This window comes from Antechinus flavipes, chromosome 5, assembly GCF_016432865.1.
Source record: "Antechinus flavipes isolate AdamAnt ecotype Samford, QLD, Australia chromosome 5, AdamAnt_v2, whole genome shotgun sequence".
In the NCBI taxonomy this organism is placed as follows: Eukaryota; Metazoa; Chordata; class Mammalia; order Dasyuromorphia; family Dasyuridae; genus Antechinus; species Antechinus flavipes.
In genome coordinates, this window is record NC_067402.1 from 161,835,935 (window position 1) to 161,853,563 (window position 17,629).

At 37.3% G+C, this 17,629-nt stretch overlaps 1 protein-coding gene across 4 annotated transcripts in view; it reads left to right on the top strand.

Moving 5' to 3' along the window:
* Nucleotides 1–17,629, top strand: part of FRMD4A (FERM domain containing 4A) — a 737,403-nt gene that overhangs the window by 701,152 nt on the left and 18,622 nt on the right. For all 4 annotated transcript variants that reach the window (XM_051962747.1, XM_051962746.1, XM_051962745.1 and 1 more), the window contains exons 16-20: nucleotides 1,885–2,007; nucleotides 8,205–8,433; nucleotides 10,509–10,565; nucleotides 15,732–15,969; nucleotides 16,835–16,999. In XM_051962747.1, coding sequence (XP_051818707.1) covers nucleotides 1,885–2,007; nucleotides 8,205–8,433; nucleotides 10,509–10,565; nucleotides 15,732–15,969; nucleotides 16,835–16,999 — 812 coding nt within the window. The remainder of the gene's footprint in view (nucleotides 1–1,884; nucleotides 2,008–8,204; nucleotides 8,434–10,508; nucleotides 10,566–15,731; nucleotides 15,970–16,834; nucleotides 17,000–17,629) is intronic.

A 17,629-nucleotide genomic window follows, 5' to 3' on the forward strand; every position in this document is an offset into this window, starting at 1 on the left:
TTTATTCAGATTTAATTTGTGGACACTATAGACCTTGATTCTAAAAAGTGGTTTTAAGCCAAACAGTAATTTACTTTTTAAAAATTTGTATTTTCTTTTGATACCATATGTGTTTTCAAGTCATAAGATAGTGACAGTTTTAATACTTTTTATTTTTCTCCTTGGATGTTTTAAGCCAAAATGGAAAAAAAAAAAAAAAAAGAAAGAAAGAAAGAAAATCTCTAAATTAGAGTATACTCTAATTTATATCTAAATACATCTCGAGGTATTATGTTATTCATAGGCAGGATCTCAAGGCAATAGTAAAATGTCCTGTTAAATAAACATATGATAATATGTAACAGTGACTTTAAAAACATTGGAATTATTCCTTTCTTTAAAAAAGGGAAACAGAGAAGGGGCACAGTACTTTTTTTCTGTAGAGTTAGCTATTGTAATCAACAACCCAGGGCAGCTAGGTGGTAGAGTGGATAGAGAGTATCTGGTCTGGAGTTAGGAAGACTCATCTTCCTAAATTCAAATCTGACTTCAGACACTTACTAGCTGTATAACCCTGAACAAATCACTTTATTTCTCAATGCAAGAAAACTCTCTAAATCTAGTAATATCTCTGTAGAGAGGAAGTTTCAGCTCTCCAGCTTTAAGTCATTTTTCATGTCATATTCTTTGTGATACTATTTGGGGTTTTCTTATCCCCTCTCCTTTTTTTTTTTTTTTGAGGCATTGGGGTTTAAATAATTGGCACAGGGGCACACAGCTGGTAAATGTCCACGGTTGGATTTGAATTGAGGTCCTCTTGACTGCAGCGCAAAAATATGTTGCAATAGTTTGCCCATTTCCTTTTCTAGTTCATTTTACAGAGGCAAACCAGATGACTTTCCCAAGTTACAAAGCTACTATACTAAGTGTGTGAGGTCACATTTGAACTCAGATCTTTTTGACTGAAGACATAGTTCTCCATTCACTGCTTCATTTATCTATCCCCATTCAAATTCTTACTTATATGCATACTAATTTATTTTAAGCTCAGCTGATTTCTTTAGTGTTTTGACTAGCCTCCTGGGCACACCTAGGTTATCTATTAATTTACTGATTCAGAGGTACATTCCAACATATGATATAACTATTACTTATTGTAAATGGACTTTTATGGAATTTTAAGCTTATAGGACTGGGAAAACAAGTTCATTTTAGAGAACCTTAAGTCTTCACCTATACAGACTTTTCATGCAGCAAATAACGTCATGTGGTAGATAGCACCTACTTAACAAAGTCTCTTAAAGCAGTTAAGCTGTACTAGGCATTTAATAAACTCTGATCAAAGGAGGAGAACTAAATTATAGGATCTGTGACGCAAAGCATGATAGAAATTGAGAAGGTTGAGGTGGGAAGGAGTTAAAAAGAAACTTTGATTTGGGAGAAGTTACATAGAGCTCTAAAAAGGCTTGGAAAATCCTGCCACTGTTACCAGATTTATGAATCTTGATATTCACCCATCCTCAAATTTCCAGTTCAATCCATTAGGAATTTTTTTTTTTATGTAAGAGCAGTTACATTTTGATTTCATTATAGAAGTCATTGGAAAAATTATTAGCCTTATGGAGATTTATTTTGGAACTTAAGATTCTGAAATGCATCTTTTTTATAAGGCAATATATATATTTATATTTGTATCTTAAAATACAACTGTTCCATTAAGCATATCCATCAATTTTAATCATTCAAAGATTGTGTATTTAAAAGGGTGAGTGAATGTGTGCCTGTGTTTGTCTCAGAACATATGTATATGTATGTGTACATATATATCTATATATAACCATATAGATATATATGTCTTTAATACCTGTGCTTCTTGCCTTTACTAATGTTTTTTCATGTATACAGGAGCTTACAGGAAAATTGCCAAGAGAATATCCCTTGGATCCAGGGGAGGAACCACCCATTGTTCGGAGGAGAATAGGTACTGCCTTCAAACTGGATGAACAGAAAATATTGCCCAAAGGAGAGGTGAGCCCTTTACTTTTAGTTCTTGGATTCACTAAAATTATCTGTATTTCTTTTGAACTTTCCTACTTTAGGCCAGAATTTCTTGGCAAGTCTCTTAATCACTATTTGCCTCAATTTCCTCATCTGTAAAATGATCTGAAGAAGGAAATGACAGATTTTTCTCTGTGAAGAAAACCCCAAATGGGGTCACAGAAAGGCAGTCATGACTGAAATGACTCAGCAACATTTTTTTAATAGTATTTGCTGCTTTAGTAAGCATTTTAATTTCCCTTAAAATTATTTATTTAACGTTATGGATAAATGACAAGTAAATGAACACTGGAGGATAAACTAATAGTTTATATGATTTTTTTAAGGTCTCTCTATCAGACCTGCTGCAGAAAGAGACCCCAGAAAAAGAAAGTGAAATAAAACCTACTCCACCAATAATAGGCAATTAGGTGATAAAATGGAGAGATCAGCACACCTGAAGTCAGGAAGAGTTAAGTTCAAACAAGACCTAAGATTCTAGGCATATCACTCAACTCTGTCTGTGTCCTCATTTGTTAAGTGAACTGGAGAAAGAAACAGCAAACTACTTCCTTTATACAAAAAAAGCCCAAACAGAACCCCCATAAGTTAAACATAATTAAAATAACTGAACAACAATAAGCTAAAACCTGGCGGAATATGTTTGTTTGTTTTTAAATCTTTAAGGAAGTATTTTTTCTCTTAATAGTATTTTGTTTTTTCAAAAACATGCAAAGATAATTTTCAACATTCACCTTTGCAAAACCTTATGTTCCAAATTTTTCTTCCTTTCTTCCCCCTCCCCCCTTTAAGCAATCTGATATAGGTTAAACATGTGCAATTCTTCTAAACATATTTCCACATTTGTCATGCTATGCAAAAAGAAAAAAAAGAAATCAGATCAAAAGGGGGAAAAAACAAGCAAACAATAACAGCAAAAGGTGAAAATACTATGCTTTGATCCATATTTATTCTCCATAATTCTCTCTCTGTGTGCAGATGGCTCTCTCCAACACAAGTCTATCAAAATTGCTTTGAATCACTACACTTTTGAAAAGAGCCAAGTCCATCACAATTGATTATCACATAATCTTGTTGCTATGTAAAATGTTCTCTTGGTTCTGCTCATTTCACTTTTCATTAGTTCATATAAGTCTTTCCAGGCTTTTCTGAAATCATTCTGGTCATCATTTCTTATAGAATAATATTCCATTACCTTCATATACCGTAACTTATTCAGCCATTCCCCAACTGATGGGCATCCACTCAATTTTCAGTTTCTTGCCACTACAAAAAGGGCTGCTACAAACATTTTTGCACATGTGGGTTAAGGAAATATTTTTTAAAATAATTTTTCATCTCTTCCAAATTTGTATTGTGCCAAAGTTTTTTTGTTGGAGATAAATATACAGCTGGGTATAAATTCAACTTTAGTGAGTCCATTATGAAATTGATTGCTGACCTCTATTTAGATTAGCACCTAATTTAGATTAGAAACGTGATTTCCTGTAAAAAAATGTGAAAAAGTCACACACCTCCAAAATCACTAGCTAGATAGGAATGATCAGCTCAGGTTGAGACTGCTAGAGGTTCTGCCCTGAAAGAATTTGATCTTGATTGTGAAGTTTGGGGGTTGCCATCCTACATGCTAGGGGTCCCTGAATCCTCACCTGATGGCAGCTCTTCAAACATCTGTGTAATAAACTGCTTCTCAGCATTTCCTCTGCTTGACAGATCCATGATTAGCAGGAAGAGTGAGGAGGAGGGGGGGACTTGGAGCTACTACTAAGCAATTGTCAGGACAGATGAACTGTCCTAGAGACTAAGAATAAATATTTAATAAGATGATCATGTGTCTTTTTGTTCAAATATCAATGATTCAATTCAAGACACTTTTAATATGTCTGCAGTGCTTAAAATAGGAAAGAAGGTAGATCATGTCTAAGTGACCATAATGGTTAGGGAATTTAAATACACACACACACACACACACACACACACACACACACACACACACACACATTTTACAAAGATCATTGAAGAGATTAACTTCAGTATTTAAACTAGGGAGTAATTATTTGTGAGGAAGGAGTCAGGGGAGGACACTTGATTGCTGCTTTCAAATATTGAAGGACCATTACTAGGGGGAAAGATGGTTTAAACTTGTATTATTTTGTCCCAGTCATAAGAACTTGGGTGAAATGGGTAGAAATTGCAGAAAGACTAATTCTGGATTATTGTATGGCAGGGAAGAGGGAAGTATCACTAATCAGAATTGCCCTAACATGGTATTATCTGTTTTGTAAGGTTGTGAATTTTCATTAACAGAGCATTTTTAAGTAGGTGACTTGTCTGGCTATTTTTCAACATATTTTAGAGAGAACTCTAGGTCAGATTAATAGTTAAATTAGAGGACCTTTGAGGAGCCTCCCAACCTTAAGACTCTGTGACTTCTAAATACTAGGATTTATACTGGGATTTCATGGAAGACTTTGATTTGGGGTTAATTAAGAAATATAGTTCATTGAATTTTCTTTTTTTGAGGCAATTGGGATTAAGTGACTTGCCCAGGGTCACACAGCCAGGAAGTGTTAGGTATCTGAGGTCACATTTAAACTCAGGTCCTCCTGATTTCAGGGTTGGTGCTTTATCCACTGCACCACCTAGCTGCCTCATGCTTATATAATTTTAAAGTGAAAAGGGACATTAAACATAGATTAAACCCTCATTTTAGTCTAACATATATAATTAATTAGCATCTGATTATTCATTGGCCATGTTGACTGAGCAACAGAGCTTTTAAAAAGGAAGTTGTTCTTTAATAAGTCCCCTTTCCTCTCCTCTCAGCATCTTGTCCCCATTCTGTTTCCTCATTTGTCAGCAAAGATGGCCTCTTTTTTCTCTACAACAATAGTTTTATTGGTAATGAGTCTCCCAGCCTCTATTCACTATCCATGCTGCTTCTCCTATTTCTTTTACTTCTCATAAATTAAAAAGAGCTTTTTTGTTTGTTTGTTTAATGCTGACTGGCATTCCTCAAAGTTCTTACACTCCAGCACAGGAAGAATTTCCTCCCCCACTTCCCTCCCACTACCTTTCCAATCTGACTCCTTCAGATTTCTAAGTCAAATGTAGTTTTCCTCCTATTCCTTCCTACATGCTGTCCACTGTCCGTTCGGGGAGTTCAGCCTTGGTTTGTTTTGTTTTTTGCTTTTTTTACTCTAATAGGGAGTGTTGAGCCATGTGTTTTTCTTACTTTAATAGGGAGTGTTTTTTCTGGGCTCTCTCTCCCACAAATCCTTGGGTCAGTGTCCTGAACCATGGCTATCATAACAGCCCCGAAGCAGCTGTAAGGTGGAGTCAGAATTCACAGAGCAGTCATTGTCTCTGGTGACTTGTTTGTTTCGAGACATCAGAGTGTGTCGGTTTTCATTTTCTTCTCCCCTGGACAGAGCAGATCTGGCAAGCGGCTACATCCATCGGAGAGAGCTTTAACAACTGGCCATCTCCGAAGAAGTTTAATTACCCTCTTCCTTTCCTCTCCTGCTCTCTCCCTTCCAGTTTCCCTCCTACTCCAGTTCAGCACAGTTTAACGTAAATAAAGCCGTTGCCCTTGATGGAGGCCACAGGCGTCTGGCCAGGTGGATCGCACCAGGAAGCAAGCGTATTGGATTCAGCTGTTGAACATTGCTCGTTGCAGCAAATGCTAAAATGTATTTTCTGCACTGCTGCTGTTCACGGCTACTTCACACTATGGAGTCTTGGATAGGGCAGGGTTTCCTCAGAGTGGGTTGATTGAATCTTGGAGTTTTCCTGGGGAAGAGGAAGAAAGATGGGTGAAGGGATTCTGTTTGCTCATGTGAGCACACACATATTTGTGAAATGCCTATATAGCAATTTAAGGACTGCACGTGGGATTTAGCCCCTATTATTTCCTCTAGAGGATTCCACATATGCCTGCACAAAAGGAAACAATGATGGCATAGAACAGTGATTTCCAGAAGAGCTTATAGTAAGGTCACCAGACAGTCTCTGTGAAATTAAAGTCTAGCCCTAGTCTGTCCAGAAAAAGGAAAAAAAAAAAAAAAAAGCATAAATGTGATTGGGAAGTGTCCTAAATCCCTAATCCACCTACTTTTCCTGACCAAAAGTGGGGGTGGGAAGAACCTCATTGGGACCATGATAAAGTCTGCTACCTACCTTCAAACAAAAGAATTATTTCAATGAGGATGCAGATGGAACCTTTTTTTTTTTTTTTTTTTTTTTTTGGTATGTCCAACGCAGAAATTGTTTTTGCTTAACTTTGAATATTTATTACAAGTTTTTTCGCATTGAAGAGGTGGAAGAAATAAAACATAATGCTAATTGAAAAAAAAAGATAAAATGCATTTTTTAAAGAAAAATAAGTAGGGGGTATGAAGCAGTATATAGAATAAGAACTCAGAGATATACAAAAAGGAAAAAGAAATGAGTGGAAATTGTCTCGGCTCTCCCTCCAATAAAGTAGAATAGAAGCCCTAGGATAAGATAGAATGGAGACTTTGAGAGCAATCGGAAGATCCAATTCTGAACTGCTCCTATTCCTTTGCATAATGAAATGGCTTGGGGATGCTGGGAGAAACTGGAGTAAGGGAAATCACATACAAGAATTGGATCTTTTGTTTTGTTTTTGCCTTGGACAAGTTTAATAAGGCAGGAAAGATGAAGATTTAATGATATTATATCGAGTGCACAAATACTCTGAGCATGATAAATACAAAACCTATTAACCAAAAATATATTAGAAGCATAGACTGAGGATAGGTTGAAGGAACTAGGAATATTTAGCCTGAAAATGAGGCCATTTATAAGGAATATGAGAGCTGCTAAGTAGGTAGCCAGAAGCTCTAGGTTCGAATTCCAAGGCTGCAACTTTGAAAGAAAAGCTGTGTCTTAGGATTTTGAATTTTATCCATCTACTTGCCCTCTCCACCTAGGCTTTCAAATTCTGGATATATAAACTGGGATCCAGAGGGACTAAATGACTTCCTTGGCAGTGCCATGATCTCAGCTCAGGTTTCCCACCAAAAACACAGCATTCTTGGTACTGCCCTCACGCTCTAGGGGACCCTCCAGCAAAGCAGGCTGTGTTGAACTAGAATAAAGGCAAGAGTGAGAATATACATGTAGACACTGCAATCACTGGCTTTGATCTGGCTGTGAATGCACAACCTTCACCTGCAAATCTGAAAGTTGGATTGTTTCATCCTTGAACAGCAAAAGGCGGAGATGGATGGAGATAAATAAGAGATCAGGGGACAGGGCTTGTCTGAGGGTGGAACCAAGAAAGGAAGAGCTTGAGGAGAGAAACTCCTAAAGGATCCGTGAGAAAGGGACTCTAAATGAGGGACAGAAACTGTGTGTGACAAGCAGGGAGAAAGAGAACTCTGACATGACTGACAGGAGCAGCGTGTGTAACGTGAGTCGTGTCTGGGCAGCCCCTTTTAGTGAGCAGTTAATGAGAGTGACAGTGTACCTGAATCCCTTGTTGGCAAACTGACAGAAAGCATTTGAATTGTGCATGCTAGTGGGGCTCTATGAATAGAATGGAATCACAATGGAGTGGGCAGTTACCACCCAGGCTTTGTTGTTCTAGACCATAAAAGAGATTGCAAAATTTAAGAGTATTTTCATCTTCTTGATAATATATTTTTTTTTATTTGGGGCTGATCAGAGTTAAGTAATTTAATCAGTCACAGATAGTGAGTATCTGAGATTGGATTTGAATTCAGATCCCCTTGGGCTGGTGCTTTCCACTAAATCACCAACTGCCCTGTATCTTTTTAAAATCATCACCTGACAATAAGAAGTAAAATGAAAATAAACCAAGGCCCAGGATACTCTGATACTGCAGCTTTAGGAACAGTGGCCACCTTATTGAGGATGCCATATCAGTTACCAAAATTTTATTCCTGGCTGACTACTAATAACACAGTGGGAAAAAAAATGATTCTGGAGTTAGACGTGGGTTGTTTACTACTTTGGGTGACTTTAGGCAAGTCATCTAACTTTATGCTTTTTATACCTTCTTAATACCTTCTAGTTCTTGACCCATGATCTTATGATTGCCCTTGGGTGAGTCTGCAGGGTGCTTTAGTGTTGCAGAGCATTATTGCATGTGCATAAGCCCATGGTTTCCCTTCCCACAGGAAGCTGAGTTGGAACGCCTGGAACGGGAGTTTGCCATTCAATCGCAGATTACAGAAGCTGCCCGCCGCCTGGCCAGTGACCCCAATGTCAGTAAGAAGCTGAAGAAACAAAGGAAAACCTCTTACCTTAATGCACTGAAAAAGCTGCAAGAAATTGAAAATGCAATCAATGACAACCGCATCAAGTCTGGGAAGAAACCCACTCAGAGGGCTTCACTGATAATAGATGGTCAGTACCCAGGCCCTCTTCATTGCCCGAGTTTTGGTCAGCCTGAACCGCAGAAACTAGGAACTCGAGCTCTGCTAGGGGTTCTTACCCACATGCCTGCGTGGCCTGAGGCATTTAAATTAACCACTCGGTGCTTTCATTTATCCCTTAATAAAATGGAGTTATTAATGCTTGCAACCAGATCAGAGTAGCAAAGTACTCTCAGATCCACAGATGAAAGAAAACTATATAAATCAAATTATTATTTCCACTAACTAACCTGGGAGAAACTATAATGAAGAAGGCTTGCTGGTTTTCCCTATTCTATGATGTGAAGGCAGAGGCAGGCTGATGTAAGAAACCACATTCTGATGTGAAGGATGAGGACATCTTCCATGTCCTTTAGTCTCCCATTTGTGAACAGAGGCCCAGGCACCTTGGGGGCCAACAGGTGGACACCAGGGCAAACCATGACAACCGCCTCCCCTCGTTACCATGATCTTTACCTTTCTCACTGCCCTGGGGACAGAGCCCACCTTGCCAACATTAGCTGTTGCCCCCACGAGTGTGGTGCCACTTAGGCTCTCCACTGGCCTGATCTTCCTGCTGCCCTCACCCCAGCCTCCAAGGCCTGGGTGGCCAGAACGTTGGGTCCCACCATGACAACAGTGCTGAACAGCAACTTACAGTGTAACCCAAGGCCCAGGAATATTGAGGATGATTATGTTTATTTAGTCAAAGCACAAAGAGCTCCCTGAGTTTAGGAAAAAGTCCCTCCTACTATTATTGTTTTTAACGAGTCAGGGAATTCTTCCAGAGACACTCTCAAGTGTTCTTTCATAGTTTATACATTTTTAAAATACTCACCCTTTAGAAGATTAGAAACAAGCGTTTTTCCCTAGTTTGCCTTGTTAACAGTCTCCACCAGGCTTCTTTCCCTGATTGCCTTCTCCCCCTACCCCCATTCTCTTTAAAAGAGCTATGTGGAAACAAACACTACTTTGCTTATTTAATTCTTTTATTTGCATACCTCTTTATGCCCCATTGAAAACATTTATGGCTCATGGGCCCAGTTCTGAGATGAAACATCCATCAGGGCCGACAGACCAGAATGAGGAGAAATTCAGGGATGGAATGGAATGTCTCTGGTGATTTGCCGCAGCGGAAGCTCCCCCTTTATAGAGACTTCCAACTAATAGCTAATCTGACATAACTTCAGCGGAGAGGCTGCTTTAAAGGAATCCATCTGTACAATCCTTTGGATTCTTCCCTCCTGTGCAAAAATGGGAGCCTTGTTTTCTCGAATGTGTTATTTCAAGTTTGCTGCCTCCTTGAAGTCATGCTTCTATCTCAAGGGCCCACTTGAGATGGAGAGGTAAATGGGGCCTTCCTTGAGTCCCATATGTATGATTTTACTTTTCAAGAGATAAGGCACTTGACTGGGAATCAGGAGATCTGGGACCATTTTCTAACTTGGTCAGTGTCTAGCTGGACAGCTTGGAGCAAGTCTCCTTCTCTCTACCTTAGTTTCTCCAGCTGTAAAAGTGAGATCATTTTTACTATGTGCCCCTTCAGCATGTTTGCTGTGTTAACTGAACACTATAAAATAAGCTTCTAGAAAAAGGACGCTACATTTATCCAGCTTGCATCTGCTCTGATAAAGACTTGAAAAATTTATTAGGAAGCCACTTAATAGCCAATAACAAAAGTGAAACATGATGACGAAGCTTTTTGCCCAAACAGCAAATGTATAAAGAATATTGCCTATTAGTTCAGTCTGCACATATCCTTGTGCTGTGATAGCAAAGGGGCCTAAATCATTCCATGTCCCAGTTTTTTCTTCTTTGAAGTAATGCTATCCTATTTTGTCACATCACAGCAATAGGATTAGGAAGATTTGCTAGTAACTGGTTATGGAGATAATTTAAAAGACATGATGAGCAGCATTTTAATTATTTCTATATTGGTTGGGTGTTGAGAGAATGCAGAGTGAAATGATAGCGACACATTTTCTTGTAGGTGAAGAAATTTTTGATTCAGAACAACAACAAAAAATGTGCTCTAACTACAGGCTATTTTGTTTTGTTTCTTACCAGATGGAAATATTGCCAGTGAAGACAGCTCCCTCTCTGATGCTCTTGTTCTTGAGGATGGTAGGTAGTTAATTTCCAACTTATACCAGGTTTAACATTGTCTTTAGATTATTTTAGGTTCTGTTCTTTTGGGGGCACAAGGATTTTTCCAATTCTGTGATTCCATTATTCCAGTTTATAAAATCAAATAGTAATAACTATTATTATTAGAATTAGCCATTTACATTTGTGAAAGGAAGCAGAGTTAATTGGAGAGCCAGCCATTGAAGGCTAAAAGATCTGGGTTCAAGTCCTATCTTATACATATACCAAAACTCTCTAAAAACCAGAAATTATGGTTGAATTGTCAAATTAGTGTATAGGAAAAGAGTTTCCACATCAGAAGTTCCCCACACCAGTGAAATCTGTGTTTAATCCAAAACAGTGTTTAAATCAAAACTAGTATTTACACCAAAACCTGATACTTGATTTTTTTCAAAAACCATTTTTCTCCCAATAATTTTGTGAGGTTCAGCAGCTGTAGGAGAGAAGCAATCAGGTTATGTAGGGGTAAATGTAAAGTACTGTTCTGAAGTTCAAAAAACCAGCTTCAAAGGTATAAGATGGCAGTAGTATGGCCAGAGAGCAATTTAGCTAAAGAAGATCTGAATGGACTTAATGGACTTTCAGTGTCAATAGACTGAAAGTAATGTGATATAATGGCCAAAAATGGAATGTGATTGCAGGTTGCATTCATTAAGAGGGTCAAGGCTTCTAGAAATGAGCAGTTTAGGCTTCATCTAGAATATTATGTTTGGTTCTGGCTGCCACAGTTTAGAAAGGAGATTGCTAAGTCGGGCAGCTTTTGGAGAAGGACAACCAGAATGGTAAAAGGCCTCGAACGTGGACATGAAGCTAGTTAAAGGAACTTTGGAAGAGAAGATAGGGGCAGGAATTGCTATGTTCAAGTATGTGAAGGCCTGTCAGATGAAAAAGGTTACTATAGACTTTCTTGGCTTGAAAGTGCAAAACCAGGATCAATATGTGGAAGACAAACTGGGCTTGTCAAGGAAGTTTTCCTAACAAGTAGAGCTGTCCCCAAAACAGGGCAGGCTGCCTCAAGACTTAGTTGATTCGCAGTCATTGGAGCTTTTTTTTAGCAAAAGCTAGCTGATCGTTTGTGATATTGGTCAGAATGGGAATTCCTTTCTGCCACATGTTGGTTTAAATAGTGTTGTAACTCTAAAAGAAAAAAAATTCTGTAAGGATAAAAATGAAGACCAGTTAAAATAAATGTCCATTGCTTTCATAGTCCCTTCATTGAGTCAATCAAAGGAGAGTAGATGTGGTAGAGGAATCAACTTTCTTGGTCAGCATGTGTCTAGCTGGAATGAACTTGGACAAAGTCTCTCTAAGCCTTGGGTTTGGCCTTCAGAATTACTTTGAAATTGGATTCTGGAAAAGTAATAATTAATAGAGCTTACTTTTTAAAAACTACTAAAAAACAGCTTTTAAAGTAACCTGTTTAGATATATGTGTATATATGTGTGTATATTTTTTTTTTAAGCAAGCTACACATCATATTCATGGTTTCATATATGGCCTTCTTTTTCTGTTTTACCTTGTGTATGGCAATTTTTGTTCATTTTGATGATCCTTAAATTTGGAATAATTTTTAAAAAATGAAAAACTAAAGTATGCCAAGAATTTTAAAGTAAAAATTCTTTAAAAAAAAAAAAAAGGAATTGAATTCTGTTAACATAGAAGAAAAAAAAATTACCAATATGGAGCTCTTCCTAAGAAGGTTCTTATGGATCTTAATTCTTTTTTTTTTTTTTTTTAATTTTATAGTAACTTTTTATTGACAGAACCCATGCCAGGGTAATTTTTTATAACATTATCCCTTGCACTCACTTCTGTTCCAATTTTTCCCCTCCCTCCCTCCACCTCCTCCCCTAGATGGCAAGCAGTTCTATACATGTTAAATAGGTTACAGTACATCCTAGATACAATATATGTTTGCAGAACCGAACAGTTCTCTTGTTGCACAGGGAGAATTGGATTTAGAAGGTAAAAATAACCTGGAAAGAAAAAAAAAACGCAAACAGTTTACATTCATTTCCCAGTGTTCTTTCTTTGGGTGTAGCTGTTTCTGTCCATCATTGATCAATTGAAACTGAGTTAGGTCTCTTTGTCAAAGAAATCCACTTCCATCAAAATACATCTTCATACAATATCGTTGTTGAAGTTTATAATGATCTCCTGGTTCTGCTCATTTCACTCAGCATCAGTTCATGTAAGTCTCGCCAGTCCTCTCTGTATTCATCCTGCTGGTCATTCCTTACAGAACAATAATATTCCATAACATTCATATACTACAGTTTACCCAGCCATTCTCCAATTGATGGGCATCTTATAGATCTTAATTCAAATTTTGCAGGTAAAGACATTAATTACATGAAAACATAATGAGTAGCAGTTGATTTGGATGGTAGTGTAAGTGGTTGTTGAGATGGGAAAACCTAAAATGTTACATAAGAAGTAGTAGTAATAATGATAATTATAGTAATAATAATTACTACTGATGTGGGCAATGCTTGTCAGGTTATTTTACTAGTCATCTTGGTCTTGCTATTAGAAAACCAAATTATAATCATTTTATTACTTATTTTACTACATGTGAGGTGAGGAAAGGAGTATTGGGGAGAGCCGGCAGATTTGTGGACAGAGCATTGCCTTGACTGTCTGAAATCCTAGTTATGCCAGTTGGATGGATAATTCCTTCGGCCTCCATAAGTGTCAGTTTCTTTAGTTGTACAAAAAATAAGGTTTTAGAATTCTTTTATGGCACTGGTATCAGGGAACAGGATTAATACCTCTATTATATATTAAATTTAGAATTATAGAATCATAGACCTTGTGTTTGAAAGGACTGTATATCCTATCCTTTCATTTTATATATAAGGAAACTGAGCATATTAAATTTAGGAACTTACCCAATGTTTTACTAGAAGTAAGGGAAAGGGGAAGGATTTGAATCTAGGGCCTTGAAATGCAGAGTCTGCTCTTCCCACCATTTCATGCATGCTGCCTTCCAAGGTTTTCTCACTATACCTGGCATTTACTTTACTAGTGACAGTGTCTCAAAGTCAGTGGTTTGACTAACATTTTAACCCAATATCTGTAACAGCAATCTGTGTAATATACTCTGTGTGTCTGTCTGTCTATCTCTCTGCCATTTCCCTCTACTGTAGTACTTTTTAAAAGAATAGAGTACTTTCTCCATCATTCTTGTTTTAGTATCAAACAGTATCAGCCAGTATCAAAAAGAGTTTCCTCCAGTTAAGTACGTACATTTCTCCAGGATAAAGTGGACCTCCAGTCCACAGAGCAAAGAAAACATTCCAAAATGTTATTTTTCATGACCTTCATGAAACATGGATCTTCTGTATCATTGGTTCTCATAGAAATTTATCCCACTGTTAGTAATTTTTAAATCTCCCCTCAAGTCCCTTACTCTACTTCAGCCATCATAGCCACCCTTACCTTTAACCAAAAGCTAAGGGCTGGAGTATCATCACATAGAGAAGACTAAGATCATCAAATCCCACCTCAATCATTCCAGAATAGAGCTATTTTTATATCTATCTTCTCATCCTTTAATATAGTTTTTGAAGAAATCACATCCTATTTTCTCTCAGAAATTGATTCTTCTGTCTGTACTGTATATTTAAGTCCTTATTTTTTAAGGAACTTGTTTCATGTTTCTTTCTTCTCTCAGAAATTGATTCTTCTGTCTGCACCGTATATTTAAGTCCTTATTTTCTGAGGAACTTGTTTCATATTTCTTTCTTCTTCCAATATGTTCAGTTTCCCTTCTCCATTGGTTTTTGTTATGCCTTCCAACATGTATCTCTTCTTATCTTGAAAAAAATCATCCAGTCCTTTCAGTTATCTTTTCCTTTATCATGTTCATTTCTTCCTTCATACCTTTTCCTTTGCTATTCTCCTTGCTAATCCAAATTCTATATTTCTTTCAAAGTTCAGTTTAACATTCAGCTCTTCTCAGTAAATTGGGACCTAGTGCCAAAAGTATGGTTTGGGGGATTTCCATAGTTTTCTAAATGGAAAACAGAAATAGTATCTTCAAAATGTGATATGCAATGGGAATTACTAACTAAATTAAGATGTGGGGAATCTTACCAACTGTAGTTCCAAGCATCTTTATATTCATAAATTTTGTTAAATGAAGTAACTGGGCAGTCAGTTGAATTTCACAAATCAAATCAAGGAATGGCAGGATGAAGTGGAAGGGAAACTTGATATTTGTCAGGCAGTGAAATTTGAAAATTGGCCTGAAAAACTACATGAATAATTCAAGATTGTCTTATTCTCTTATTTAAAATTTTTCCTGGTTTTTGTTTTTTGATAAATTTTTCTCTTTTAAATTTGAGTATATTTTCTAAATAAACTTTTCACATTAAAAAAAAATTTCCAACTTGGACTGAATTCTCTTAATCTGAAATTTCAACAGCATAGATATCATTTACAAATCTAACATTTAGAGTATGCAAGATTTATTTCAGATTTGTGTTCTGAATACTTGTGAAATTAAGATAAAATAGGGATAAAGACTAAATTCATTGTGGGTAGAATTCTTGCTGCTCTGCGACTCCTAATCTTCGGTAGGTGACCAGAACACTGTGAAGTGATCTGCCCATGGCAATACAATTGGCATTTGTCAGGGGTACTACTTGAACCCAAGTTCTTTGTGGCTGCAAGGCCAGTGCTCCATCCACTATGACACACTGCCTCTCAAAATGACCTCATTTATCACAATGCAAGGATGATGACTCATGTGAATAATCTGAGTAGATTAGAAATAGATCTTGTAATTCCTGGATGTCTCCACAGTACATAGCTTATTATTGAGAATACAGTAGGAACTGAATAATTGTTCATGAATGAATGTCTGCAATGTGACAATATCTATGTCTTGTCTCAGGCATAAAATAATTAGCTTATGGTGTTAATATTAGCTGGATCTGATTTGGAGATTCTCATCAAAAGCAATCCTCCTCTTCCCATTTCAGTAGCAGCACCAAGAGTAATGAGTTGGGTTATGGGGCAGAAGATGGGAAGGATAAATTTTGAGAACCTAGCTTGGTGATGTGTGAGGAAATACAGTGTATACTGATGTTTTAATGGGATGACCTTTGCTCCTTCTCTGTCTCTCACTTTTTGTAGAAGATTCTCAGGTTACCAGCACAATTTCCCCTTTACAGTCCCCTCACAAAGGGCTCCCCCCTCGACCGCCATCGCACAACCGACCCCCTCCTCCCCAGTCCCTGGAAGGACTCAGGCAGATGCACTATCACCGGAATGACTATGACAAGTCACCCATAAAGCCCAAAATGTGGAGCGAGTCTTCCCTGGATGAACCTTATGAAAAGGTGAAGAAGCGCTCCTCCCACAGTCATTCCAGGTAAGCCATGAGGATGAAGATCTAATTAATAAATTGACATACATATTTATTAGTTTATTCCTTTTTTTATTAATTGATAAGAGACAGTGGTAAAATCAACTCAAAAGTCATATGTATGGGTCTGTTATCCTAGAGATAGGAGGAGAGAGTCCACAAATAATAAACTAAAAGCTAAAACTACTTTCTTCTTCCTCTTTTGGAGATTTACATCTTTCTATATCCTAAACTAATAGCACCCTCTGCTGCAGAAGCATTGTTTTGCAACATGACTAAAGGCCAGAGCCAATAAGTTGAAGATAGTCAGGTATTCCACACAAAGGTATATTGATCTGGGTTGCTGTTTCATGATTTGTTTGTCCAAAGATGACTTCAGCAGTGCTGGATTTCGTGGGAATGAAGCAGGAAATCTTAAGTAGCAATTTTCTAAAATGACATGACCACAGTTCACCCACATGAATCCCATATTTATTCAGGACAGTAAACCACCATGCAACAGAACAGCCGTGCCCAACAGCTGTGATCTCAGCTGCAAATTACCAGTTTACATTCAAATGATGTTTTATAGTGGTGTTATTTTTTAAGGAAAAAAAAACTTTTTCATCATTTTTCTCATTACTTTTAATCACACTCTGTGTGACTCCAGAAGTTTCTTGTCAGGTGGACATCTGTGTTTTGGAAAGTAGAAACTGAAGTAAGAGGCTAAGAATGGACAGAAATTAAGAGGTTTGGAAAGCCAGGTTTCCTCCCAGATCCTTACAATATACTTCATCCTGATTACTCCAAGAGCGTCACATTAGCAGCCAGATCCTTTGGCAAAGTATACTCAGAGCTGATGATGACAGGTGTGACCTCCTTTGCTTTGCAGTAGCCACAAGCGATTCCCCAGCACAGGTAGCTGTGCAGAAGCTGGAGGAAGCAACTCTCTGCAAAATAGTCCCATCCGAGGTCTCCCTCACTGGAACTCCCAGTCCAGCATGCCTTCTACACCAGATCTACGAGTTCGAAGTCCTCATTATGTCCATTCCACTAGGTAATTCTTCTCATATTCAAGTTTTTTTTTTTTTTTTCAGGTTTCTTTATGGTTAAGGAAAAAAAAGCATTTATTTTTACAAGCCTTTATTATCTATCTCTCTTTCCCACTATCCTGTCTCCCTCATCAATCACATATTTTTAAAAGGCATCTTATTATAGTCTTTAAAAAGAAATTCCCAATGTTAGCCATGTTTAAAAATGCATCCCAAGCTACATTTTAAATTTGCCACCCTGTGAGAGGTGAGTAGTATGTTATCTATCTTCAGTTCTATGGACTTGTGGTTTCTTGTTGTGTTGATCAGAATTCTAAAGTCTTTCAAAGTTATTTTTTCACTCTGCATCAGTTCATTATCTTTTCTGTTTTATCATTTCTTTTGGTGAAATAGTATTTCTGTACTATTCATATACTATAATTTGTTTAGCCACTTCTCAGTACTTGGCAAATCTTAGTTTTTAGGCTGAAGTTACTATGAATAGAGATACTATAAATATTTTTGTAATGTATATTTGGCTCCTTTTCTTCCTGATCTCTTTGGCACATTGACCTGGTAATCATGCTTTTGCTGGACAATAATAACTTTTTGGAGCATAGTTCTAAATTGCTTTTCAGAATGGCTGTACCAATTCA